Source organism: Grus americana, chromosome 4 (assembly GCF_028858705.1).
Source record: "Grus americana isolate bGruAme1 chromosome 4, bGruAme1.mat, whole genome shotgun sequence".
In the NCBI taxonomy this organism is placed as follows: Eukaryota; Metazoa; Chordata; class Aves; order Gruiformes; family Gruidae; genus Grus; species Grus americana.
In genome coordinates, this window is record NC_072855.1 from 76,795,431 (window position 1) to 76,822,444 (window position 27,014).

Here is a 27,014-nt window from a genome sequence, read left to right on the forward strand (position 1 = left end):
CCAACAGACTTAGCAGGTTGGCATGCTTCATGAGTGTGCTGGGTAAATTGTCTTGTAAGAAACATTTTGCTGTTTCTACAGAGACAGTTTGGATGGAGACTCTGTAGCCTGGTAAACAGGACTTTCACCGTTAGTAGTAACAGAGTAGGTACTAGGATGTTTGTAACCTTACGCTTATGGTTAATAATACAGCTAAGTGGACTAATAACAGTCTAACTAAAACACAAGTTATTGCTAAGATTTTAATTAGATTAACTGTTTCCCTAGATTTTAGATGGATAGCATATACAGTACTCTCCAGAACAGCTGAAAATAATTAGTCTTCTTAATGAATTCTTTGGTTATACAATCAGACCCTCAGTCCTGCTCTCTGGAACAAAAAAGTACCAAAACACTTAATTTTCACAAACAGCAGTTAAAGTGGAAATCCTGTAAACAGTCTCCTGGCTTTTGATTTTTGACACAGACTTTTTTCCTCTAAGATTAAAGGATAAAGTCATTTGAAGCAACTGCACAATGCAGACCCAGCTACTAATTCAACAAGACTTCAAATTAGACTGGTCTTCTAAGGACGTTTTCTCAGCGAAGAGTGGTAGAGGTAATGCATCTGAAATAAGCACGTCCTGTGGACTATAACTGGCACTAAAGCTTCTTTTTTCCTTGAAACATTAAATATAATACAGGCCAGCATCAAAAAAAAAGTAGATGAAGACACATTTGACTGTTCAAAGCACTTTGGCATGCTTCTTCAACTTTGTTTCCTTGTTTTCTACTGCACCAAGGAAGAGTAACTTCCTTTTCATTTCTTCAGCTATGAAATCTAGTAGCTCAGCAGCTTTAAAAATATTGACTGTCACAGTTTCATCTTCACTGACTATGTGCCACTGAAGTTCTTCCTAGATATTGAGGACTAAGCAGTAGTCTGAAATCCATAAGAAGGCTGTAGGTTGAAAGTTGCTCTTTTCCTCTGCAGGGCATGTGGGAGAGATGAAAAATAAATTAGATTCTTGTTTCTGAGGGTAATAGCCACCTTTACCTCTCAGTTCAGTGGGTTCAGGACCCTGCTGTAGACATTCCCAAAGGTGCTCAAAATCCAAGTATGCACAGCTGATGAGGCAGCAGAGAGAACAAGGTGAGTGGTAAAACCAGTTGATATTTCTTTTGCCGGCTAATATTTGAGAAAAAGAATGTTTTGCTGAGTAAAGTCTGTTGCACCCCAGAAATAGCAGAGTCCTGTGTGCATGTGGCATACCTGCATACAATAAAAAAATAACTATTATAAGCCCTCCTTTAAAATAAAAAAAATAACTGTTAGTAAAGAATAAGATTTAATGTGGTAATAAAATAGTAAGAGAAATACTGTAGTTCCACTGAACATGCCTTCCAAACTTCTGCTTTATTTGCTTTTCTTTATATAGAGAGCATTTTCCTGCTTTCTGCTGTTATTTCTGGGTAATTTGGTACTAAGTTTTGTGGTTTGTTTTTTCTTTTTTTGTTCTTTGCAATGTGTTGGCCTCTCCTTTGGCATAGCAAGATGTAGCTTCGTTCTATAAAACACATTTGAGTTGGCTGATGTAAAACTCAGTATCTGGCTCAGTTAATACCAGGAAAAAACAGTGATGTGATTCATTCAAGGCCTACATGTAATGGTCTCACTGATATTATTTTTACATGTTATTTCCTTAATAAATGCTAACATTTTCTGTGAAGGAAATATCTTTCATAATGAATTTTCTTTTCTTGCGATGTTTTGAGGATAACTTAGATGTCTTCAGTGCAGCTCTGAAAACTGCCATAAATCCTGAAAATGTGAATCTCAACATGTTAAAGGGTTGATCCCTCCAGTTACTTGTTTTACATGCTAAGTACACTAAAAATGTCTTTTAAATGCCTGCTGGTGATGCTAAATGAGGGCATGAGTAAAATAGCACAAGAGGGGAATTGAAGAATAGCAGAATTCCTTTTAAACACTTGAATCAATATATGATGTGACTGGGGTGATTAGTATACCTGACCTAAAAATGCAAGGGAAAAATTATATTGATTTCTATAGTGAATGGTATATTTTATCTTTAGATGTTAAATACATTCACTAGAAGGACCATGGGTGTGTGTATATCTGGTATTCAATTAATTCAGTTTGCTGGTTTGATTATATGCTTTTTCCGAGAGACAGCCTGATGAATGGCATGAATAGAAATTCATTCCTCCCCAGAAACATGTTAAAAATAAGCTATAGAGATATACTTTCTAATGTTGAATTTGCTCTTCCTTAGTTCATTGAGGTATTACACACTTTAATCTGTGTGTGTATACATATAGTAGTATTTAGAAGTAATTCTAATTTTTTAAAATAAATAGATTTAGATTCACTTTACAGTAAAACACTCAGAAATAGAAATGACGAGCATAAGTTGCACTGACATGACTTAGAGGACTCAGTATATAGCTCATTGTCCTGTCTGCCAAAGGTTTGCTGTTCTGAGGAAAAACTGGTAGGGGAAAATACCACACTCCAAACTAAACAAATTATTTTGTTCAAAATGGAGTATTTGGAAAACTTTAATCAACATCTCACTGTCCAAGAGGTCTTTTTTAGAACTTCCTGGTGATTTCTGCCTACCGATTTTAGGGACCTTTTTCCTTATTTAGGGGTACTGGAGTGACTGTTTTGGCTAGATGTGTGGAAGACCTGTTTCTTGTTGCTTGCTCTCATTTTGTGAAAAGTCTGAGGATAACTCAAGTCCTCTGTACAGCACCACTTATGAAATGGATCTCTCTTCTGTCCTCAGAGTTATACATTGATTGCAGCTTCACCCATCTGGCATCTCAGCCTGCTGCTTTGCACCGCTGAGAAGAATATGAATCCCAGCTAATCCTGGGGGAACAGAGGAGGTGAGACTGAGCAGGCTAAAAGAGGCTGAAACAAGTTCTTACCCTAGAAAGAGCCTTATCTCCAGCAGCTTGCCTCTTTAGCAAAAGACTCTTGATGTGAATTCTCACACTTGAGCTTTTTGCTAGTTGATTTCAGCTGAATTTTGAAGCAGTTGCAATGGTTTACCAGAAGTGAAACAGTAATACTAGACTGGAGGAGAATGACCAAGCAGAAACTATGCTTCATAAGCACTCAGAAGCAGGGCAACTGGGAATGCAAAATGAGATGCGGCCTGGCAGGTACTTGTCCAGTGTGTGTGAAGAGTGGCAAAGGAAAGGCTAGCTGTTGTCTGAGCTAGAGTGCCTGAAGCATCTGTATGATGAGTGATCTGAGACCAGCGGTTATATGTCCTACTCCTTCCCTTTGACCCACTATTTGTCCCCTTTTCATTTTCACCAGAAAATTAATTTTGCACCTAATAAAACTTCTGTTGTAATTAGTATGTTTCTGCAGAAGAGTTGTGCTTTTAATGAATTACCATTTTCAAACAGACCAGTTTTTAGAAAATTTTCAACCAGCTTTATTGTTGCGCCTACAGGTGAGGAGACTATACTGGGGGAGATGTAGCAAGATAAATTGCTTGAAAAAGAGAGATTGGAAAAGACTGAAAAGAGATTTGAAAAAGATTTACTGTTTCTTTCTTGCCCAGCAGAATATTTTATCTGCCTGTACACAAATATAATGAATATAAATTTAGCTTGGTCCTTTACTGACTGAGAAGGAAGATTTGGAGATTTCAAGACAATGCTGTGGACTGTCTTCCAGTATAGCACAGCTGTTTTGATTTTTTTTTTTTTTGTCTGAACATACAGCCTTTCTTTCCCTTGCATGCCTTGGGCCTCTGGCATTCTCCCCCTCCCTTCCTTAGCCACCCCAGGCCTCTTTGCTTCCATGGGGTTGCATGATTTGTCCTTTAATTGATATCCTTCATTCCATTAATAGTTTTTTTTGTTTCCATGTCTTTACTCTAGAAGCAAGTATTGAGCCATCTGAGCCTGAGAAAAGTAAAAAGGGGTATTAATACCTGAATCTAGAAGTCAGTCCAGAGGACGTATTCTATTAAAAAGCCATCTACAAAACTCTGCTGTGAAAGAATAACAGTTTTACAAAGCAGTGAGTTTGACCAAATCTAACTTATATAGTCATGAAGATTTCACAGAGAAGGTGGTGGAAGTGTTGGCCAGTTCTCCTACAGCAGCTGTTGTGGAGAAACGAAGCTGTTTGATACCCCTCATATTACTTTCCTTTTTAGTTAACGTATATTCACACTGCCTGCTTACCTCGCGCTTTTTATGCCTGGCATTTGAAAGTGAGATATTTGAATTGCTGATCAATTTTGTGGTGTTTTGGTTTAGTGCTAACAGCACAGGTAGATGGCAGAGGCAGAAGACAGATTGACTTTCTGGTATTGCTGCCTGTTCCCATCTCTCTATAGTGAAGAACTAGAACTTACATAGCTAAATTCAGTACAAAGGTGATAAATACAACTATACTCAGCAGTAATATCTTTTGCTGGAGGATCGAGTGCAGTAGGAATGTTAAACTGTGCAATTTTCTTACACCTCCTTGATGGAAGTAGACGGTGTGACTTGGTGAGGTAGCACTGTGGCACAGTGGCAGAATAGCCTCCGGGTTTATCCGATGCCTGCTGATCTTCCCCCAATAATGTGACACCACTACAAACATACTGGTGTGTGAGGGCTCTGTGAAAACCTCACGCACTGGGCAATCACCCAGTTACTAAAAATCCTAATTGCTGGCACTTGTATTCAAGGCAGAAGGCGTCCCCCGTTTGTACAGCCTACATATGAAACATCCCACGTAGTTTGTAACCATCCTCCTGCTTTCACTGTGCGTGGGAGTTTTATCTTTACTAGAAACAGTAATTGCAAAAATGACCTTCATACTTACTGAAAGCAGTAGACTGCTCCTCTCTGACTCATGGAATGAGCCCAGGTATTGGGCAATGGCTTGCTACTTGATAACATGTTTCTCTATTGTTTTGTGCAATAGTTAAACCGAAGCCTAGTTCTGTGTCAGATACGATATTGTAGGCGATGGGTACGATGGTTCTGCCTCTGCCAGAATCTAGGATGAAGTGAAAACTACAAAACCACTGCTGACTGATGAAAGCAGCCTTGCATTGGCTCAGCTGGATTTCAGAGCGAAGGTTCACATTTCAGTATGTCTTCTAGTTTCGATTTTAGAATAACAAATTCAGTTTGGATGATGCACCTCTAGCTGAAATAAAAAACACTTCTTTTGTTCTGTAATCATGTTGCCTCCCTAACAACGAGAGAGCTCTCTCTCTAATGTGGATCCTTGGGCTCCTTCTTTGCTGTCATTTTAGCTGATTTTTGTTTTCTGTAATATTCATTGATGTTTTACTTCAGTAGGAAATCCCCTTTTTGAAATGCCTTGTAATGAGTCACTGCTGCTGTTTGCTTCAAACTGAAGGGGATTCCAACTATAAAATCGTATTATTGCTAAAATATAATCCTGTTCCATTGCGTAGGTTATATTTTAAAACAGAGAGAGGTTTGTGGGAATTGTAGGGTAAGCAAGCAATGTTGTTGCTAGTTTTGTTTATTAAATTGGGGATTAATGGCAATTCCAGTAAGAAGTAAACAGCTTAGAAATTTAATAGATCAAAACTAATCTCAAACTGAAAATATTATTCAGCAGTTATGTATCTCTGAAGTTCTGTAAAAAAAAAATAAAAAATTACCCAAACCATCCCCAAACCATAATAGTTTGTGTGTTCCCAGTAATGAATGTGAAGAATTGTTCAGTAAGAAGCACAGTCTGGTTTGGCCTCTTTTTGTGTGTGTGTATGCTTATTATGGATTCAAAATTGGATTGCTTTAAAAAGTTTTTCTTTCAGGGATGGAAGATTGCTTTGAATTTCCTTCTTTCATTATAAATCTGACTGTCCTCATATCTATATTACTGTTTGTTTAGCCCCTGTTGCTTTAAGCTGCAGTCTTCTGAAACCATCATCTATCGCTTTCTTTTATCTGGAGTAACTGCTGCAACTCTCTATCATGCTGGAGTCTGATCACATTTCAAATTTCTGTGTGTGCATACAGCAGATGGAAATTTCGGTTTGCCGTAGCCTTTGGGTCCTGCCTTTTCATGTCCAAAAGAGATACACAGACAATCCACCTGTATTCTCTGAACACTAACTTTGCTGCCCCTTTCAGCTCTGGATTTCCTTCCTTATTTTCAGAGTTTACCTGAGAGCTTCTACAGGCTGTAATCCAGACTCTCCCATTCTGCTGGTGACAGCTACCTGTTCTCTGCTGCTTTTGGACTCTCAAAGTCCTCCTGGCAATTTTTTTTTTTCCTTGTCCCTTTCTGGTTTTATCTGTCATTTAAACAGAACTGGGCAATTCCAATTTTACTCTAGGCTGTCTAGGAAACCAACAAAAACAAAACCCACAAAAGACACCATTTAAAAGCAAATTGTATCAATGTCTTCAATATTAAGATACAGAAGGTGGTGGTTATATATTGAGATATGGTGGTTAATTGAGCATCAAAAAGGACCATGAGGCTGCTGAAGGCCCCACAGTAGCACTCGAGTTTAAAAAGTCTCACTACTGGTTTTACAGCATATTGCTGTAAAGGAAATAAGTTAATAAAAGCCACAAAGATGTACAATTTCCCATAGCCTTTGACTAATGCTTTAAGAGAAAGAACATAAAAAAAAATACTTTTAACTGAAGGTGAGGGGATTTCCTTAGGAAGAATGCTTTCAAGGGGCCTTGCTCTGAACCATGACCTCAGGAGGCAGTCGTTTCCTAACAGAATAAGGAGTGTCTGTGCTGATGAATGGGAGGACATAGACAGCTCCATCCCTCAATTCCCCAAAACGCTTTTGGGTTTACCCCTCTTCAAAGGTATTTACATACGAAAGACTCAGAATCTTATACCAGTGCCCTAAATTGCCTAATTTGCTTAGCTGCAAGTAAGGGTAACAGGATCATAGGAGCCGGGCTGCCCTGCAAACAGTGCAAACCACGGTGGTGTGGCGCGGAGGCACTTGGGTGGGTCTCTATGGAGACACTCTGGGTCTGGAAGCTGACCGGCTTGGCTAGTGCAGGTCAGGCTTCTCCAGTGAAGGTCACTGGTGAGTAAAGCCAGGCTCGCCCATTACCCCATGCAGGCGAGGGTGTCTCGGGGTCCAGCAGTGCAGACTTGTCTCATGTTATGCTGAGCAGAAACTGTTAAGCCCCATCACAGTGCAACACCCACCTGGGTCTGGGGAGTTAAAGCCAGGTGTGGGTGGAGTGATTTGTCTGTATCTCCAGGGTCCAGAGGCCTGGCTGCGGAACAGAAATGTTTGTGTGAACTGGCAGCATGGTGGCCCAAGGTAGCTGTTCACGGGGGTCAGGAATCAGCATCTGCGGTCTGGCTTAGACTCAAGCCTGGATTAAAAGTGGTTACTGGGAGCGGACCAGCTGAGTGCGCTCTTAACAGTTCCATATGGTATTTAGGTGTATAGCATGGAGTCTGGCTGGTTTGGAAAATTTGGACCCGAGTGCTTTTGTCACTTCTGAAAAGGGAAAAGATTCTGTGCACCCTGTAGAAATTTTGAAAATAGCACCCTATTTATGTAGAAATGTCTACATAGACAGTTAAGGTCACCTTGGCACTGTGAACTGCTAATAGTCAAATATTTCCTTTTCATTTATATGACCATTACTATTTTTCTCCTGTGGCAGAATGTCTCATCTGAATAATCCTTTCATATTCAATTGCTTTTTTTCATCCATCTTTGGTTTGCAAAAGCTGCATATGCTTTTTTAGGAAATTAGGTTGAACTAAACTTGAATGCTTGCTAACATTTGAAAGACTTCCAGGTAGTAATGGGATATTCATCGGGCTAACTGTGTCCTTCTCTGTGCATCCTACTTTTAAGGAAGCCTTAAACCACAGCAGAAGTACTGCAAAGGTTTAGAGTAAGTTTATAATTAATAGCTAGATGTGTGTCCCTACTTTGTAAAATAATCTTTAGTACTTAATCTTTTTTCTAGATTGTCAGGAAAGTACATAACGGAAGTAAAACTGTGTTTGCTACAGCATCCTAGTGCTCCAAGCACTTGTCTCTTTTTTCTTAATTTTCTTTATAAGAGAAAAAAAAAGAGGGACCTTATCTCCACAAATAAAGCAAATGGCTTTTCCTTACATTATTTATAAAAAAATTAATAATTTTAACAACTTTTTTCTTTACTGTTCAAAGAATTTTTATATTTTTCTTGATTGTTCCCCAATGCTTACACACTGCCTCTGTCTATGTTTTATGAGTAAAATCTGAATAACACAAGGGTACAGTTTCCATAAAATTAAGGTCATATGAGGTGGAAATAGCAGCCTAAGATCAGGAGTTCCTTCATTTTTATACTCTTTTCTTTTGGTAACAGGAAACAGCTCTAAGGCAGTTTTCTTATAGGACGATATATAGGAATGTTTGCCTTTATAGATTTTTTTTTTTTCTGTGTGTGTCTGCGTGCTTATGTGACAGAGCTGCATTAGAAATATTTGGATCTGGCTTCTAACAACGAGAGAGCTCTCTCTCTAATGTGGTTATTAGCTTTACCACACACTTGTATGTCTTGCACAACCAAATAGCAAAGTTGTAAGCAGATATTATTCTTGATTTCACAAAAAGAGAAAATTAGATTCATATGCTTTGGGGAAGGAGGGAACTTCTGCATCAGTGTTATGATGAATCTTAGTGGTTATGAAAAGGTCATCAGATCGTTCAGAGAAGCTGAGAGAGACTACAATTCTCACCTGAAATGTAGTAGACATGTCACGCCTCACCACCCTCTTCTCCTCCAAATGCCTTTCTTCCTGTCCACCAACAACCAGGATATGTCCTATGAGATGCCTTCACTTCCCCTGTTTGCCCTTGGTCAGCTGCAAACCCAGGAGAAGGCACCTTCCTCTATCTGGCCACCTGTGCTGATAGCAAACACTAGCTCTCACAGACCTTACTTCATTTTTTCCTTTCATTTTTAACCCAGAGTCTTGTAGCTCCTGTGCTCAACTGACAATTTACAACCTATAATAGTGGTGGTAGCTGACAAAGGCAGGCTAAGCTTGCTGTTCAAGGGAATGGCTTTTCTGTACTGTTTGATATTATTGTGTATTACCCTATTCAGTATCATTCCAGTGTTTCCTTACCATGATCATCAAATTCCAGTAGTGCTTTAATGACCAAAACCTCTGCTGTGCTTGAGTTCCACAAATGCTCTGTACAGCAGGACAAACATAGTGAAGAGTGTGGCAAGTTTTTGTAAACTTTTTTGACGTATTTTGAAACACATTTTTGTACCATCTATCATAGAAAGACAGGTTAGCATCAAGAGTGTATGGGGTTTGTAATAACCCTTCATTCTTTCCATGATCTCATTGAGAAAATTCACTGTACTATTTTGTATTAGTACGAGGTATGTTAGTTCTGCAGACTCTGTGCCTGGTCTTATTGTTGTAGCTAAACCAAGAAATAGCAAAGGCAGAAAAGTGTCTGCAATTTGCAGTTTTTGGCAGTCCCTGAATCTGGGTGAAAAGGCTTCGCTTCATCCAAAAAAACCCTGTCTCCATGCGGTAAAGGTCATGTTTCTGTTAAACCACTAGATCTTGCTTTAAAATTTCACTGACATATAAAGTAGGAAACTTAGTATGGCTTCACGGTTGACTTTTTCTCTCTTGTTAATTAGCAAGCAGGTTAAAATATGCATGGATAGGAAAGAAATCTTTCTGAAGCGTATATAGAAAGAGAAATCCCTTTCACAGAGGATTCAGACATTGCGTAAAATTAGAATTAATTCCAGTTTGGACCAGAATTTCATGGAATCATAGAATGGTTTGCGTTGGAAGGGACCTTAAAGATCATCTAATTCCAACCCCCCTGCTATGGGCAGGGACACCCTCCACGAGACCACATTGCCCAAAGCCTCATCCAACCTGACCTTAAACACTTCCAGGGATGGGGCCTCCACAACCTCTTAAACACTCCAATATTTTAGTAAAAAAAGTAGTGGTAGAAACCAATAAATGGGTGGGCAACAAGCTGGGGAAGAAGGTGGCCTCATTGGCCAGAAAAAAGGTTTTTAGTCAAACTTCCTTGACACCAAGCTGTGTGCTTAAAGTTTGTGGAATTGACAAATGGGATGGAAGTGATGTTCTGCTGGAACCTGTTGCTGGCCTGCTGTAAAGCCTGTTTTCATACTTGCTATTGTATCAGCTTCATGAAAATTTTCAAGTAAATCCAGTGAAATAGCATAAGAATATATTTGAGTAATAATAAAGAATTGATTGAATTGCCATTTAAGACCTCATAAAGGAGCTGTGGCATTTCCAATTTTTCTGTAAGAAAGGGAGAATTTGTTGTGGGTGGTCTTTCGTTCGTAGCTAAGCAGTAAGCCACACAAGGAGCAGGAACAAAATGGGTGGGAAGTGCTTTGACTCATAGTACATCTCGGGCAAAACTGTTTGAGTCTAAATTAAAATCAAAGCGGTTCACTAAAATTTAGGGTAGAACTAGGCAGATGTATCTTCCTCCCTGGGAAAGTCACTTCTGTGAGCACAAAAATGTACTTCAATTCTGTATGAAGTGTGGATAAGAGGTACCCTCACCTTTAACTGTTTAGTTTACCTCAAAAACATGACAGCTGGGACTAATTTTGTCATACTGCAGCTTCTTGATCTGGGGCATGTGAACCTGTTTAAGAAATATATAAATAACAAAGAGGATAGTGGCCAACCTATTTCTGAGTGAAGCAGAAGAGAGTATTTTAGCTTGACAAAAATGTTAAGTGCGTGGGAGCAGTTCTCATTCATGCACCAAAAAGGGAGGAGGACAGCTGTAGACAGCCAGCGAGTAACGCTCGTGTTGAGAACAGCGGGCTGCTTTGTTTCAGCAGAATGGATTCCTAATGCTCTAAGTGTGGTATCAAAGTATAAACTTCAGACTAAATCTCAGAAAATTCCTGGACAGCAAATCTGTCTTCAGCTTCCTCTCCAGAATACTGGAGTCCCAAACTGTTTCAAGCACTTTCAAAATTGCTTTTTTTCCAGTCTCCTTTCTTCCTTTTAGTGGTCTTTTTCTCTCCTGAATAATAGTTACATGGCAATTAAGCCCTTTACAAGTCACCTAGGATCTGGTACTTTAAGCTGCTGTCTTTGTGTTATATTAAATTTTCTCTAACTCATTTCCTTATTTTTCCCCTATGGAAAGCCCCTAAACAAACAGTTCTTCAGTGTACAATAAAATAATTTGAATGGCAGCCATGCAATCTGGACTTTCTCTAGATAAGTGGCTTGGGTGTGCATAAGAAGCAATGAAATTTTTATTATTCAGTTATGTATGGTGTAGCCAAAGGGGTTTTCCTCTTCTGAATGGGAGGAGTGGGGAGGTCAGGTAAAAAGATGCATATGTGATTTCTGCTGTACCCCCACAATTTTCCACTGGAGGTTAAGAGAAAGGGTTCCCCCTTCAATTTTTCCATTGACTACTGTTCTCTGCCTCCACAAAACATTTTGTTGTGCCTGCTTTGCTGTGATGAAAATGTCATTACTTTCATATCACTAACATTTACAGGAGTTAAAATGAAACAATAGAATTGTTTGAGTCAAGGTGGCTGTTAAGCTGGTGTTAAGAGGAAAGGAAGAGCCCATGTTTTCATCTCCTCTTCTCTGGAAGCAGCAAGGATGCTGTTCCCTATTAGTTTCTGCAGAAGACAGCTGTTGCTGCAGCAGACAGAACAGTGCGTCCCTCCCCGTGTGTGCTCTGGGCATGGCTGTTGAGAGGTGCTGGAAGTGGCCCAGCATAACAGTAAATGTGTTAAATGTTAAATCCAGTTAAAATGTTTGTACATGTTTTGCATTTTATTCAGGGAATGCTTCCCATGATAAATTGGCATCTTTGGTGACTTCTCTTAAGTCATGGGATGGCATGTAGCCTTTCAAATAAGAAGGCACTGACCTTTAAGGCTTAACAGTCCTAGCTTTGCCTGGTCCTCGATGAGGAAAAATCTGATTATTCTTGGCCTCCCTGGCAGAAACCACAGTGGTGCAGTTGAACAGGTGATGGATATTAAACCCAGGAACGGCACACATGGAAAGTTTTCATTTAGCCCCATCATTGTTGCTGAGCTGACAGATGATGACACAATGACAACAGCAACCCCCAAAACTGTTTCCAGTCCCATAGAAATTAAGCACGTTGGTCAATCCAAAGCCAAAAGCTGTGTATAAGTGCGGTGAAAGCCAAAAACATAGAAGGCTAAATTCACCGTACTCTGTGAATGCATTGCTGAGGAAGAAATAATGCTATTCCCTTGCTATTCAGTCATCCAGTGGAAAAAGCATTTCCCCTCAGAGGTGTATCTCTTGGCTTTGATTTCTTTTGCTGCTTGGAAGGATTTCAGTACCTGCCACTCGCCTCCTGAGACAGTGCTTTAGTAGTTTGGTACTGAACTTTGGCTGGTGGGTTGCTTTCAAACCTCCCTTGTGGAGGCTGTTCTGCTTTTTAGAAATGCTTATATAAAACTAAACTAAAGACCAGAGTAAGAAAAAGTGACTTATGTGGAGCTGAGTGAATAGGATGCTGTTCTGAGAAATGGAAGATTTTGGTGCCTTTGGCTTTATTTATTTTTTATTTTAACCGGGCAGACAGTAAATCTGAACTCTGTTGGTAAATGTCTGAACCATCAAAGTAAAGTCATTAACATTTTCTCCAACAAAGTTAACAGTAAATACTTAATATGTAGTAGAAGACTATTATTGCAAAAGACTGGAGAAATCACCCTGCAACTCCAGCAGTTAAAACAGCTATCCAGGAGGTACAAACACAGTTAAACTCCCTTCAGGGAAAGGCAAGGGAAAGAGTTGAACCTTGGTCTCCTACATCCTGACCCTGGCCTGATGGTTCCTCTGCTATAATTGCAAATGCCTCCAGAATAGTTTTGTTTCAACAAAACTGCAGTGAATTGAACATGAATTTGCAAATGATTACTGTCTGTGTGTATGTGAGAAGCAGAGTGTAAATGGTTTGCCAGAAAAAGATCCACCCTGCTCTACTGAGCAGCTGTGATATTTCCGCTAGGAGGATGAAAATGCTCTCAGGGCAGTTAGATCACTAGTATTTCCAACCTGGAAGACAACAGGAGTCTCCTATAAATGTCAGAATGGCTTCTACTCCTTGGTGCAAAACTGCACAGGTTTTGTTGTCATCAAAACTGAAACTGATACGAGAATCAGGCTTGAAGATGAACGTTTTTCTGAACATACTTATCTTTAGTCTTTCACTTCTAGGTAACAATGTGACAATGTTAATTTTTATCATCTGTGAAACTTGATTAATCAACCCTTGTGTGCAGTGGACTATAGTCTGAAATGAATAGTATACTTTTGAAAACGCTGCATCACTTCTTGTCCGGGTGAAGGGAAGACGTTTCTGTAGTCTCCGCCTCTATACGCCCTCTTCCTCAGAGAGAAAATCAGATACGATAATGTAGTGGTTCTGATTGGGGGCAGAGCTGAATGTCACTTCTGATGAGGAGACTGTAGCCAGTTGAACTGAGCACTGATTCTGTAGGGAAACCTTTAGAATAAATTCTAATTAAAATGTATTCCTAGAAATGGGTCCCTGACCTATCTGCCCCTTACAGTAAATTATTCTACTAGATTAATATTTGTGTTCTATACCTTTTGAGTTGATGCAACTTTTCCACCATGCTAGACCGCCGCTTTTCCCACAGAGCAGCTCTTGCTGGTGAGTGGGTGTACCATTGTGTCACTGTTCCATGGTAATCTGAAGAATGAGAGGGAATCCTCTGTGGTATCTTACAAGCAGTGCTTTCAAGTAGATCTGTGTGGGCTGTGTTTGTTTGAGAGATATGAATATGTTCTCAACGTTAGAATGACTTTAAGAAAGGGGTTTCCCTAAGTCTAGGGTGTAGATTAAACCTTGAGAGAGATATATATATCTGCCTCCAAACCACTTAGTTCTCATTTGATTCAGACAGCCTTTATTGAGACTAGTACGTTCTAACCTAGAAGCACGGAGATGAGCGTTCCCTAAATATGGTGAGTAACTTATACATTAATTTGAAGTTTGTATCAGTGGGTCTCTGCCTAGCCTCAGAATGAAGTCACGTACCTCTCTTCCCTTGTCATCTACCAAAGAGACCTCAAATTCAAAACCTGGTACTTTAAAAGGTTGTTTTTTTCCTAAATTACTTTTTAATTTCTTCATTTTTTTAATATAGAATAGCTATAGCAGAGTTCTTTTACTTTCTTTTCTTGCACAAAGCTGGACAATGAAAGGTACAGGAATAGTGAAGGATTATTGCCATATACAGCATTAGGGCTAAACAGTTGTTTTAGGGTAAATCTAGTGATATAAGGATTTGGTGCACCTGTACTGAGTTTGACCCTCATCCCTTCTTTGGATAACGTATGGAAAGCAACATGCATTTCTGAGTTGCTTAGGACTGGTGTTTCTGCCAGCCAAGCAATGCCAAGTTGTTTTTGCAATTGGCTTGTTAGGTTGTTCCTACCTTTCTATGGGCTCTTCTTTCTCTTGGTTGTCCTGGGATTTTGAAACTTGTCTGGAGAGCATGAAATTTAAGTAAAACGGAGCTGCATTCCTCACCTAAATCAGATCCTTCTTACCTTCTCACTGTTAAACTTCTGTTCTTGTAGTTGTACAACATCTTGTAGGTAGATATGCCTATATCTTGAAATCTTTTCTCACAGTCTCCCTTCCTTCCCAACCATGTGGGCCCCATCCTTGGAGCAATCTCCTGTTACTGTGCTACCTCTTCATACTCCAGAGACTTGATTCCAAAGTCATTGGAGTTAATAGTTCCTACACCTTCTCTCTCTTGACTTGGATTGCACAAGAAAGTCCCATCATTACTCTTCCCTACCACAACATCACAATTTCTCTGTAGTGAGATCTCCATTAAAAATTGTTCAGAAAACACATCTTGGGCACTATCAACGAATATCATAGTTATTAATCTTGCTTTTATTCTGCAGCATTTTTTCTTTTCACTTCTGTATTTTATCTCTTGAAATGTTTCCTGTCCATACTTTGGCAGTGAATAATAATAAAGAAGCGTTTTTTCACTGCATAATTTAAAGATGGCATTTAACAAATACCCAAGTACTTTCTTCTCATCTTGCCCACCTCCAAATAATTTGTCATGCTAACTAAAGTTGGATACAGAGCATGAGAAAATACCATGGGAGAGGCTTATGCAGTGCTTGAAATATACCTAGTTTGCAAGTGTTTTCCTGAAGATCTGTATACTTGGCAGATTTCTGTATATTTGGCAGGTCTGTGATTGCTTGATAAATGAATTTTAAACAAAATAAACCCCTCAACAATAAATATCTTTGATTTATCAATGTATTTTGTACTTTTTTGGAACTAATTCTATTAATAATTTGCTTTCACTGAAATTGCATACAATAGGTATGTTCAAAGTATCATTGACTTTGCCCCCAGACCTGTGTACACTAATTGGTTTCCGTTGAACCTAGCATTTTCCAGTGAAGAAAAGATCTCTTCTAAAGATATCAATAATGAGGAGTCTACGTGCAGTATCTGAAAATCAGTGACAGGCTGCATTTAAATATCAGAGGGACTCAAATAACTTGAAAGTTAAAATTTGTTTTGAAGCACAGAAAAACGTTGGGATTTTCTTTAGGTGACATCCTTAGTTGTCGTCATACATCTTCTAGCAACTTCTTAACATGTTGTAAACCTTCCCAAAACAGTAAAACTTAAATCCTCCCAACTCCTGAACTCATAACCTTTATAATAATTAGAGGTTAGTATTTTAATTTTTTTTAATGCCCTTTGATGGAGGAAAGAGGGTGACTACAGGAATCCAGAGAAGTACTGAGGGTATCATTGAGGCATGCCGTGTGTGGTGTTGATGGTTTGATGACATTTACGACTTCCTCTGGTCACTTCTTATGCGGCTCTTTTGCATGTTGGAAGGGTAGTCATGATATTTTTGGCACTGAGCTTATGTTTTGTAACCTTTCAAATTAGCTTGCATGCTTTAAACTCATCTGTGCAGATGCCTGTGTGGAGTGACTGACATAGTAAGCTGGAATGCAGAAGTCTGCATGCAAGCCCTGGGCGTGACTGTATTTGCTTTTTGATAACGTTTGTACCCCTGATTTCTACTTGAAGCAGGGATTTCTACTCACTGGGGAATATTTTTCTCACTTTTAGATGTAGTTCTTGAAATTTTCAATCCAAAGATGGTTAGAAATTGTTAAATGGACTGATTTCCAAAGACAGAAATACGCCTTAAAATTGGTTTTCTCTCTGTTTTAATTTAAGAAAAAAAAGTGATTTATTGATTTTTAACAAGGACATGTAGTTCAACATAGTGTTCTGTACCCACCACTTAAACTAGTTTGTGTGTGTCCATGGAAGCATTTTCAAACACCCAGTGGTGGAGGACCAGTGCTCGTAGGACTGAAGAGCTACACAACAGGCACTGTCTACCTGTGTAAAGTCACCCTGCTGCATCCAGCATGACAAAGTAAATGCAGAGATTACGCTGCACGTTTTCCTTTCCTGGACTGGAGCCAAAGAACCCGCAGTGCAGAGCCTCTCTGGAGTCCTGTCTGCTCTATGCTGAAAGCCTGGCGCTCATTTCTAGGTAGAACTAGTGTGTTCAGCCTTTAATTGGCCCATTCGTTGGTCTGGTCCATTTCAAGGGGTTTCTGTTGGTTTGGGGTTTAATTTACTTCAGTTGCTGCGTAGTTTGAGATAATCTCAAGAAACGTAAATAGACTGCTTATCAAGTTGTGGATATCACAGCTTCGTGGGAGGGCATTTGTGAATTAAGCTGTCTGGGGTGACTGCTGTTCTGAATCTACTGTTACCCTAACCAAGGAGAGTTGTGCTTAATGGTGAGATCAGTTTTAAGTATTCAGCATTAAATCTTCCTGCATCATGCAGGACAGGTACCAGTTTCATTTTATCTGAACCAAATCAGGCAAGACAGAACTGAGGAACCTAACTACTCTTTTATTTTTGGTAAAAATCAAGCTTCAGATTTTAAGTTTTGGTTAGAAACTGTCTATTATTGAAGTTTCAGCACTTTATCAGGAAATAACAGGGGGAGGAGAGAACTGGCAGATCTTGCTGTGTTTGTCTGTGGCTTTTTCTCGTGCTGCATTTACATGACTGAAGCTGCACCCAGCGAAGAGCATTGGATGCAAAAGCAGAAAGGCATGTAATGCAATAGCTGATTCAAGGCTGGCTGCGTTGCACGCTAGTGCTGTTATAAGTACCAAACCTGGGAATATCTGGGTAGGAGGAGATTACAGAAATGTTATATGTTTGACTTCTTCAGAGCAAAAAAATCTTGAAGGCTTTATTCCTGTTTCAGATTCATTTCAGTGAGTGTTACTGAGGATCTCTTTAATCAAAGGCTTTTTTATTTCTTCGGTTGTTCTTCCATTTTGATCACATTTACAGTAACAATCCATTTCTCCCTCCCACTCCTCCTACACAACAGCCACACACAGATAATGTATAACCTGCTGGCTTGTTTATCAACAGCATTTATGATTATATATGTTCCACTTTGTTTCGGAGCTGTTTTGCAATATGGGTAATACTTAAATGATGTTAAGTTTAACTTGGCTTGGCTGTGAGAGGCCCTGCATCTTTTGCAATACTAAAATGGGTATCACTGAAAAGGTAACTTGTTCATGGGTTTATTCTGATACATAAGTTGCTAGTACATACTCCCATTTATTTGGCATACTATCTGTTTTCTGCAACTTCCACTGTGACAATGTTCTGACATTCATTTTACATTGCATTCCCGCAAAATATTGCTTTGGTACAACTGAAGAACAAGTGAATTACAGAGCGGGTTTGGGGAAAATGAGCAAATGTTTGGGAAAATAGGATGCTTTGAAGCTAGAACTAGACGGGGAGAAAGAAAAAGAGTAATGGGGCAAGAGCAGTGCAGGCTTTAATATTTACAGTACAGATGTTTGTAAAACGCTTTTTGGATAACATTTTGAAACACCAGAGTGGTGAGTGCCTTGTCTGGCTGTGATCATTTTTATAATTAAGATTTTATTAGAATTAGTGAGTCGTCATGTCGTTCTTAAATGATGGTTTTTTTTCTCTCCAAATGTGTTTTTTGTGTGTGGAAAACATTTGTTTTTAATGCAAAAGTGCTTTTTCTGCCTATTTGCGTATATCTAGGAAGTACTTTGGGCTTGGAGCACTGATAAATTTGGTGGGTGAGCACCAAAGAAATTTTGAACACTTTTTATCAAACACTTTCAATTATTGCAAAACCCCATAAATCTGTGAGCAAAACGGATCCTGTTTTATTTCAGGGTGTTCCTGTTCTTAAAAGCCTTGACTGAAAACAGAAAACTTTTATGTAATTCTGAGCAATCTTTTACATGACCATTATAACTCCCTATTTTCTACAGAGCCTTAATTCTTTGAAGTAGCTGAATTTTATCCATCTTGGCTTCAATTTGTCTGATCTAATAAAAACCTACAGCATTAAAATGCATATTAGAGTTGTAAAAACTTACGGTTGTTTCAATAACTAACATTTGCACATGGTACAATAACCTAGTTGCATCTCTTTGATTCAGATTCTTAACTGTAGGTTTAGATTTAGCACAACTTGTGCTGCCAACACAGGTCAGACTCGTTGCAGTAAATTTTTTTGTTGTGAAGAATAAAACCTGATTTGAGAAAAATAATAATAATAAAAAAAGGCATTTCAGAACTGACACGCTTTCCCAAAAAAACCCATAAGAAATGAAAGGCAAAGCCATTACTCTGCATCAGCAGTCCCTTGCGCATCAATAGTTTGAGAAACAGTGGAGGCAAATTGAAGCAGGTGCCGATGCTGCTTAGCTGGCACTAGCTTGACCACGCTTAGCTGGGTGGATCACACCAGCTATCCCTGCAAGGTAACTTTTTACTGCTTTTTACCATATCTTGGACTGAATAGAAGAGGGTGGATGTACTCCCCCGCTACAATAATGAAATGGCTTCTGATAGCTGGGCCGGCTTGTATAGACATGCACTAAATCAAGGTGCCCAGTACTGAGGGACATGCTGCAAAATCTGCATATGACTAAGAGTCAGGAGATACATACAACAGACCTTGTCGAGCCACGGGGAGGGGACCTCCCCCACCCCAGCAGATGTTAGCAGTAGGACTTCTGGAGAACTGGTTGTTTATGCTGGCTGGGTCTGCAGCTGGGCCACGCAGTGATTTGGGAATTGTCAGCTTTAGCAGCTCCTTTCCGTGTGTTTCCCCGGCTTGGCAGAGCAGGGCCATGGAGAACACAGAGCACCTGCTATGTGGTCCCCAAGTGCTCCCCAGCAGGGAGTGTGCAGCACCCCTTCCCTGTGGGCCCCCAAATCTGGCTCGCCATCCTGTCACTGCAGAAACAGAAAGTGACGTGTCTAATAAATAAATACCTTTTTCTATGTTCTTCACTGGGGTTTTTTTTTCAGTTTTTCAGAACTTTCTTTGCTTCTTGCATGAATTTTATCAATGTAGGTATCTTCTTTTCAGTAACATCTAACCTGTATTCCTTTAACATGGCCTATTTTTCAGCATATGGGCTGCAATACTGTGTGTAACTTGGCAAATGACTGCTGAAATGTCTAAGCCCAGTGGGATGAATTAGAGATGGGGTAGCAGTCTGAATTCTGTGGGTGGGTTGTGGGTTTTTTTTAAATTCAGACAAGTATGGTCAGATTTCATTTAGTCAGTTTTATTTTGTTGTTGTTTCAGTGTCGGTAGGGAGTGTTCATTCTAGGTCAATGTTTTTCAAATTTTATATTCTGTGAGACACCTAAAAGCCAACTTCAGGTACTCCAAAACAAGGCTTAATTCTCATTAGTACCCAGTGTCTGCAGCTCCCATTGAAATCAGACAAATACAGCTTTCCATACTTCAACGTGTTTTTGTTATGATTAAACAGACATTCATAAAACTCAGACAAGCTGGAATCAAGTTTCACATGAAACTGAATTGACATTTTTTCTTAATAGGATCCTTGTAATTAGTGATTACCAGATGCATTTAAAATGTGTGAAATGCCTGCAGGAATGGGAATTAAGAGGGGGAAGGGATGCCAAACACCTCAGATCTTCTCCTGGCAACCTTTCATTTTAAATTTCTGCTCTGCACATAGATGAAGCAGCATGGTTTCTATAAAATGTTCAGCTGTGGTTTCACATTAAGTTGATGTTACCAATAGAGTGACTCGTAATTGAAAACTTATTTGCTTATAAATAGCAGGTTTCACTCTTGATAGCTCCCCACTTTATTTCAGTGGTCATGTTGCTGTCCTTGCAATAGCTGTTATGAAACCTGCCAGTTTTCTAATTCCAGAAACTATCATAATGCTATCATTTGTCATTTTAATCTAAAAAAGAAGACTGAGACTTCTGGGCTCCTTTCCTGATGAACTAGAGATGTCCCATATAGCCTGAAGAAACATACCTAGGGCTGTCACCAGCCTGCAGCACAGGAGCAGAATGACTCCCCTGGATGAGGTGGTGTTGGCTCACTCTTTGTACCATCTGTTTTCCCACTTGTGATGGAGAGGTGCTGGTACCTCATAAAACTTAAAAAAGCTTGCTTATTTTCCCTGTTGGAGTTTTCATCCAAAAGGGAATATCTGAATGTGGACTGCTTACTGTTACCCTTCTTTTTCTCTGGGAGGAGTGTTTTTTTGCTTCTCTTCTTTTTCTTTGGAAATGCAGTAGCTGGCCTTGACCAGGGGGAAGCTTGCTAGGAGCTTGTATAGTTTTTGCGCAACGCGCTCTTACACAATAACTCACACAGCTCTCCTTTTCTCTCCAGGTGATCTAGATCAGACTCATTACTCAAATTCTCTTAAATTTGGAGCAGTAGTTTTACTGGATGCTTCCATGAAGCATACGAATTTTCTGGTCAATGTGAGGACATGCTTGAATTCTAGAGTATTTATAAGATAGTTGATTCTTTTAGGATGAATAAAAGCCCTTTTTCAACACTTCCAATGTTCCTGTGACTGCTGACAACTTTGCTCCTTGGGTAGGCTCTCATCACCACAGCCAGAGACTGTTCTTGCTCCCACCCTTGCAAAACTGTCCCTGACAGAGTGGTGAACTTGAGAGGATGATGCTGGAAAGGAGGAAGTAGATTCCTGGCTTGCTTGTCAGACATATATGGTATATGAAGAGGAAAACAGAAATCCAGGCAAGACATGGTTCTCTTCTTATTATAATTGTGTACTTAAATTTTTCTTCCTAGATTGTTAATCTTTTAATTTCCCCTTAAAGTTTGGTTTTTTCCCTCCCTGTTTCTAATAGAGTTACTGTGAGCAGCTCAAAAGGAAGAATAAAGATGCAGAAGATCATCTAGAGTTGTACCCCCATCAGTGTGTTGAGATGGAAAGGTATTAACTATTTTAATTTTACGTGGAGAAACCTATTTTATTTTTATTATTTTAGAAGTAATTTACATTACATTATTGGAAATACATAGTTGACTGTTTTCTGCATATGTCAATCAATTTATCTTCCAGATACCCAGGTTAGTACTTTTTTTTCCTGCTTTAATCTGTCCTGTGGAGATCTGTATCAGTTCTGTTTAAGTGAAACATGGAAACTTTCTGTACTGAGAAGAGCAAAATCAGAGACTAGCGTATGTTGGAAGGGACCTCTAGAGGTCATCTGGACCAACATCCTGCTCAAAGCAGGGCTAGTTAAGTCAGGTTACTCAGGGCCTGTCTAAGTGAGTTTCAAATATTGCCCCGTATGGAGATTTCAGAACCTCCTTGGACACCTGCTTCTTCACAAACTAATTTAGTTCTACTGATAATGGCAGTAAAAGAGGTGGTACTGTAGGATATAGAGATAAAGAGGTCACATTATGGCTACAGCATCTAATGAGGCTGTGATGATGGCAGCTCCTTTCTAAGGCTGTCGGTGAGTAATAAGGAGCTTTAAGAAAATTAATAGTGCTGAGTATTTCAGTGAATGCTGCTGTATTCAGCAAGATAAAAAAAATCAATGTAGCTGAGAATGATTAAAAGGTAGCTTTAAAAAGTATTAAGTATAGTGTGTAGATCTGAGAGAGAAATTGTTGTAAGGGAACTGTAGATTGCTTGGGGAAGCTTAAGAAATAATACCCTACCCTTCTTTCTTCCTTTAAAAAGCATTTTTGCCAGGTTAGTTTATTATGAAATAACTGGACTTAACAGAGTTGGTTGTCCTCTGTCAGCTACTGTATGTTAAATTTCCTGGCTGCATTTCCAAATGGTGTTGACTTGTTTATTCTGATTGCACTGCTAGTAGATCACTGAAAATATCTCAGGCCCATGTGGGAGACTCTGACCCAAATGAGTCATAGACTTGTTTTCCTCCAAGGGTGCAAGCCCAACTGTGAGCTCAGGTCAGTAAGGTGTTGGTGATGCATCTGCATCCTGACCAAGGCTGAACTACGAGGCATAATGGGCTGCGCATAGGTCTTGTTCTGTTTGTGGTGATGCCTGATTTGGGAAAAGAATGAACAGTAGTATAAAGTACTACTTAAAAACATCAACCATGTAATTGCATCAGAATCACAGCTTTCCACAGAAATGAGTATGTGAAGGATCTGAATAAATGTGTGGTGCTCAAGCTACATCTGTGGGGTGAGCAGCCAGTCCAGAAAGGGCTGTGGGAGGGTGACCATTTCAGAAAGGTGCTTACTGAGGCTACTAGAGTGTCCTAAAAGGGATGCAAGCTTTTCTAGCTATTATTCTTCATAGAAAAAAGAGCAGGCACTTGAAAACATCTAGATTTGTCTCCCTTCTTGTTTTTTAACTCTTAGGTTTCAGTTCTTTCAACATGTTCCTGCCGTCTCTAACCAGCTTTCTGCATGTGTGCCTTTCAGTGGGGGAATTCATCTGCTCAGAAAGCACGTGCTACTTGGTGGCTTTGCTTGGGCAAGTTTTCCATTTGATTGATTTTCATGGCAAAACTTGAATTCCCTTTCCACTAGTGATCCACACGCAGCTACGTGAGTCCTGGGTGATGTCTGGATGACTGTGCCCCATTTACTACTTCTCCAGAGAGACAGTCACCTGTAACTCGCTCATGGCTCATTTAAAGCCCAAGAAAGTTGGTGAAAATAATTTAATTGGCTTTCCTGAGGTTTGAACTCAGCCCAAATGCAGTCCATCAGGAAGAAATTCAGTTATGGTCTTGGTAGTATAATGAAGCAGAAGATCCAAGTGAAAGGGGACTGATGTCATTTTCCTGATATGCAGGCTGGATAGGGTACAGAAGCAAGGCGGCAGCATTGAAACCCAGTCCCAAAGGACAGGAACCTCCAGGCACGGAGGGGAGCAGCACTGCATGATAAGTAACATGCCATTTAACGTGAACCAGCTAGTCATCGTCATCTTGCATGTTGCATATTTGTTGAGGGGAATACTCAAAGTCTGGAAGGCACTAAATGCCTGTGTATCAGTAGTTTTACTTCTCTCTTCACTGAGACAGGATAGATTATAACTGTAGCTTCAATTAATCACTGGGCCCCCTTTTTTTTTGGGGGGGGGGGGGCGCGCTTATTTTCAGAGAAACCAGACGTCTTTTCATTAAGAATGTGCACCTCTTGTTGTGATTTGTGTAATTCTTAAAATTAAGCAAAACTATTAAAGAATAATTGTTTCTGTTCACATTAACAGCACACAGCTTCTCCAGATGTGGCATTTGACAGCCAAACAGCTGCTGGCTATTAAATGTGCCTTAAAAGCTCCATTCCTTTGTCGTAAAGGGAACAGAAGTGTAGGGATGTTTATGGGGTGATAGGCAGATGTTTTGGCTACATCAGATTTGAGCGAAAGTTTAAGTGGTTTCTTTGCTCTAGTTGCAGTATGTATATTTTTTTAACCCCTATCATATACCTTGTCTTATGAAGCTCTCTTCTTGGGACTGGAGTGAGATTATTTCTAATCTCACACTTACCTCCCAAACAACAATGCCAGCACTTTTTTCGCAACATCTGGGATATCTCACTCCAAAGACAATGCAATTCTGCTGCTAGGTGGATCTTAGCTGCTGCTGGTGGCTGGCTTTCCAGCTATGCTTTTGAAATACTGGGTGAATTTTTTTTTTTGGTGAAACTTGAGTTAAAAAATAAGTTGGAAATAATTTGAAATAATGTGTTGCTTTTTTCTCTTTTTTCCTAAACTTTCTTTTTACGTATACTCTCGTAATCATAAAAGGCAGGTGTTCTTTTTGTGTTTGTACCAGCGCAGTACGCTTTATGCCCAATAAACTGGTTTTTATAGTGGTACGTGTGAGGTGGAACGTAGAACTAATGGAGCTCAATTTCAAGAGATCTGGCTCAAATTCCCAAGCCCAAACTCTGAGCGAAGATCTGCTCGCTGGGTGTTGAGTACTGGAATAGCACCACTGATGTTTACAGAGCTGCACCACGTTGTAACTATTCTCTATCAGCTCAGAATCTACTAAACTTGTAAGAGCTCATGAGGATGCAAAAATTTATTTCTGTAACAAAAGTCTCTCTGTTTTCTTGGCAAATTTTTTTTCTTCCCATTGTTTGTCGGACCAGAAGTTTTGTCATTTAGTCTTAACTAGATAAGATTCTGATATAAAAATCTCAATGTATCTACATGAAAAAAAATCTAAGAATTTTACAAAACTGAATTGAGAGCAAAAATCTTGTAAAATCATGTGGAACATAAAAGAAAAGGCTAGTTCTACAGATAAACTGTCATTTTTAAGAATTATATGCCTAATTTTATTCCTACTTTATTTCTAGTACAAGTTAGAGTAAATATTCTGTAATCCAGGTTTCATTCTCTCCCATATTCTAAAGGCCTTCTTCTGAAATGAAGTACATTATCATAATAGGGGAAATATTAGCTGAAATGGTTTGCCTTGAAATTTGTCATGGTTTTTAATTTATCCGAACCAGTTCATCCTCCATAATTCAAATGCAGAAATTTATTTCTTTCCATGGATCTGCTCCTTAGGCTTAACCAAACAAGAATCCTACGTCCCAAATGCCCACCCAAGGGGATGAAGCATGTGTTTAACCCCTAGACTCTGGAATTCATTTCCCGTCAAAATATGACTGCATGGTGTTGGCGTCTGGCTGTAAATCCTGGCTTAAAACCTTTTTTCACAATTGTTTATGGTGTGTATTTGTGCTTTCAGCAATCACAGGAGAAAGACGCTTGAAATTATTTCAAATAGTGTTATATGCCTTCGGTATTAATATTTAGCAATAAATGCCTTGACACATGTTGTAGGTATGTCCATTGTTGCCACGTAATTGCTATTAGTAAGTAATAATGCCAGTTTCCAGTGAAAACCAGGGAGAGCCAAGAACTCTCAAATGGTCCCAGCTGCAGAGCTGGGACTCTGCTTGGGGCTTGTACCTGACTGTTTGATAAATATGGCCATCGATCTGTGCTGCTACAAGCCAAATGCATATGGCTCATCGAAAGAGCATGGGGCAGGCTGTCAGGAGCTGAACTGGTCGCTGGTCCATTATGAAAACATGTATTAGCAGGAGTTGTTTTGCCTTCTGCTGCTTCTCCTGACCAGCAAAAAAGATGAACTGCAAGGAGTGTTCTTGATGCTATTAGAAGCCACTGGTGTCCACACCTCATGCTTCCTCTCTGATGCCATCATATTCTGGCTTTAGTGATAGTTTTGGGTCAAATATAGGTTTTGCTCTGGCTTAGTTACATGCATAAGTTAATAAAATTCCCTGTGCGTTTACAACCAGCACTTCATTGCCTAACCCTGTGAGGACAGGCAGACCAGCACAGTCTATTTAGCTGGGTGGCATTGATCTGCATAGGAATTTCAGTCCTGTTCACGTACAAAGCATGTGCTGGCCACAATTTTTGTTCTGGCTCCCAGCTGAAAAACTGAATTGCTGTAAAAAGTACACAACCATTTATAAATAATTTATTACAAAAAGCTGATAGAGCCTAGAAATTGAAATGGCGCAAAGGTGTACCATAGAGCAAAAAGGTAAAAACCATTTTAAAGGCAGCTAGGTGAATACGTGGGAGAAATGAAAATATCTTTAATGTGGTGCACGGTTAGTCTCTAGCAGTGAAATCCTGCATGGGTATGGCAACTTGCAAACCAAAGAGATCTAATTTCTTATTCTTGGAGGACATGGTTAGAAGGATATTGGCTACTACTTTTCAGATATGACATGCACATTATGAGGAAGGTTGGGCTCTTTCCTTTCCTGCAAGCTGCTAAAACTTATGCTGGGAGACCAGCTTCCTTCAATACATCTGTAGGTTTGCTTCCATGTGAAATGTCTTAATTTTTCCAAATAAGGAAATTTGGCAACTAAAAGTTTATGAAGAGGAGTTAATATTCTAATCTTTTATTGTCCTCTGCATTAATCATAGCATGCTATGTAAGTAGGATGAGTTGTGCATTTTTCATATCTTCATATACTTTAGAAAGCTTTTGCACATAGGGGAGATATACTTTGTCCCATATGATCACGTGAAAATGCTTTTAATATTCTCTGATTGATTTTACAAAACATAAAAAACTATCTCCCAAATGGGAGTGGATTTCATTTTTCTGATTTTTTTTTCTAACAGATTGCCTGTTTGCATAATTTCATTATAAAACGCCAAAATACCTAATTTTAGAACATGTTGGTGACAGCGTACAACAGTAAGGGTATTAATGGTGCAGAAACACACCTTTGAACTTCACAAAACCAAAAGCAGTTTTGAAAAAAAATTGCTTTCTGCAGAAGCTAAATGCTGTGTGCCCTCTAGAGCTCACCAGGGGAAGCTCAGGTAATCATCAAGAACTGTCTTGTTCTGGAGTACTTCCTAATCAGTATCTTGAAGACGTATTCAAGCACTCGGATCATCTGTGTACTCTGAAAGTCCTGACTGTAAAATGGTTTTATACACCAGATATTAAAATTTTGCATCACAATAAATATATCCCTCCAATTATCAAAGTGGCTAATATTAA

At 39.4% G+C, this 27,014-nt stretch overlaps 1 protein-coding gene across 6 annotated transcripts in view; it reads left to right on the forward strand.

Annotated features, from left to right (window-relative positions):
* The first annotated feature begins 374 nt into the window (after positions 1-374).
* Positions 375-27,014, forward strand: part of TNIP3 (TNFAIP3 interacting protein 3) — an 82,822-nt gene continuing 56,182 nt past the window's right edge. For 2 of the 6 annotated variants that reach the window (XM_054823816.1, XM_054823818.1), the window contains exons 1-2: positions 384-1,132; positions 21,342-21,427. In XM_054823816.1, coding sequence (XP_054679791.1) covers positions 21,420-21,427 — 8 coding nt within the window. In that variant the 5' untranslated portion in view covers positions 384-1,132; positions 21,342-21,419. Of the gene's footprint in view, positions 1,133-2,792; positions 2,896-21,341; positions 21,428-27,014 lie in introns of all 6 variants that reach the window. The other 4 variants (XM_054823817.1, XM_054823820.1, XM_054823819.1 and 1 more) reach the window with 4 other exon arrangements.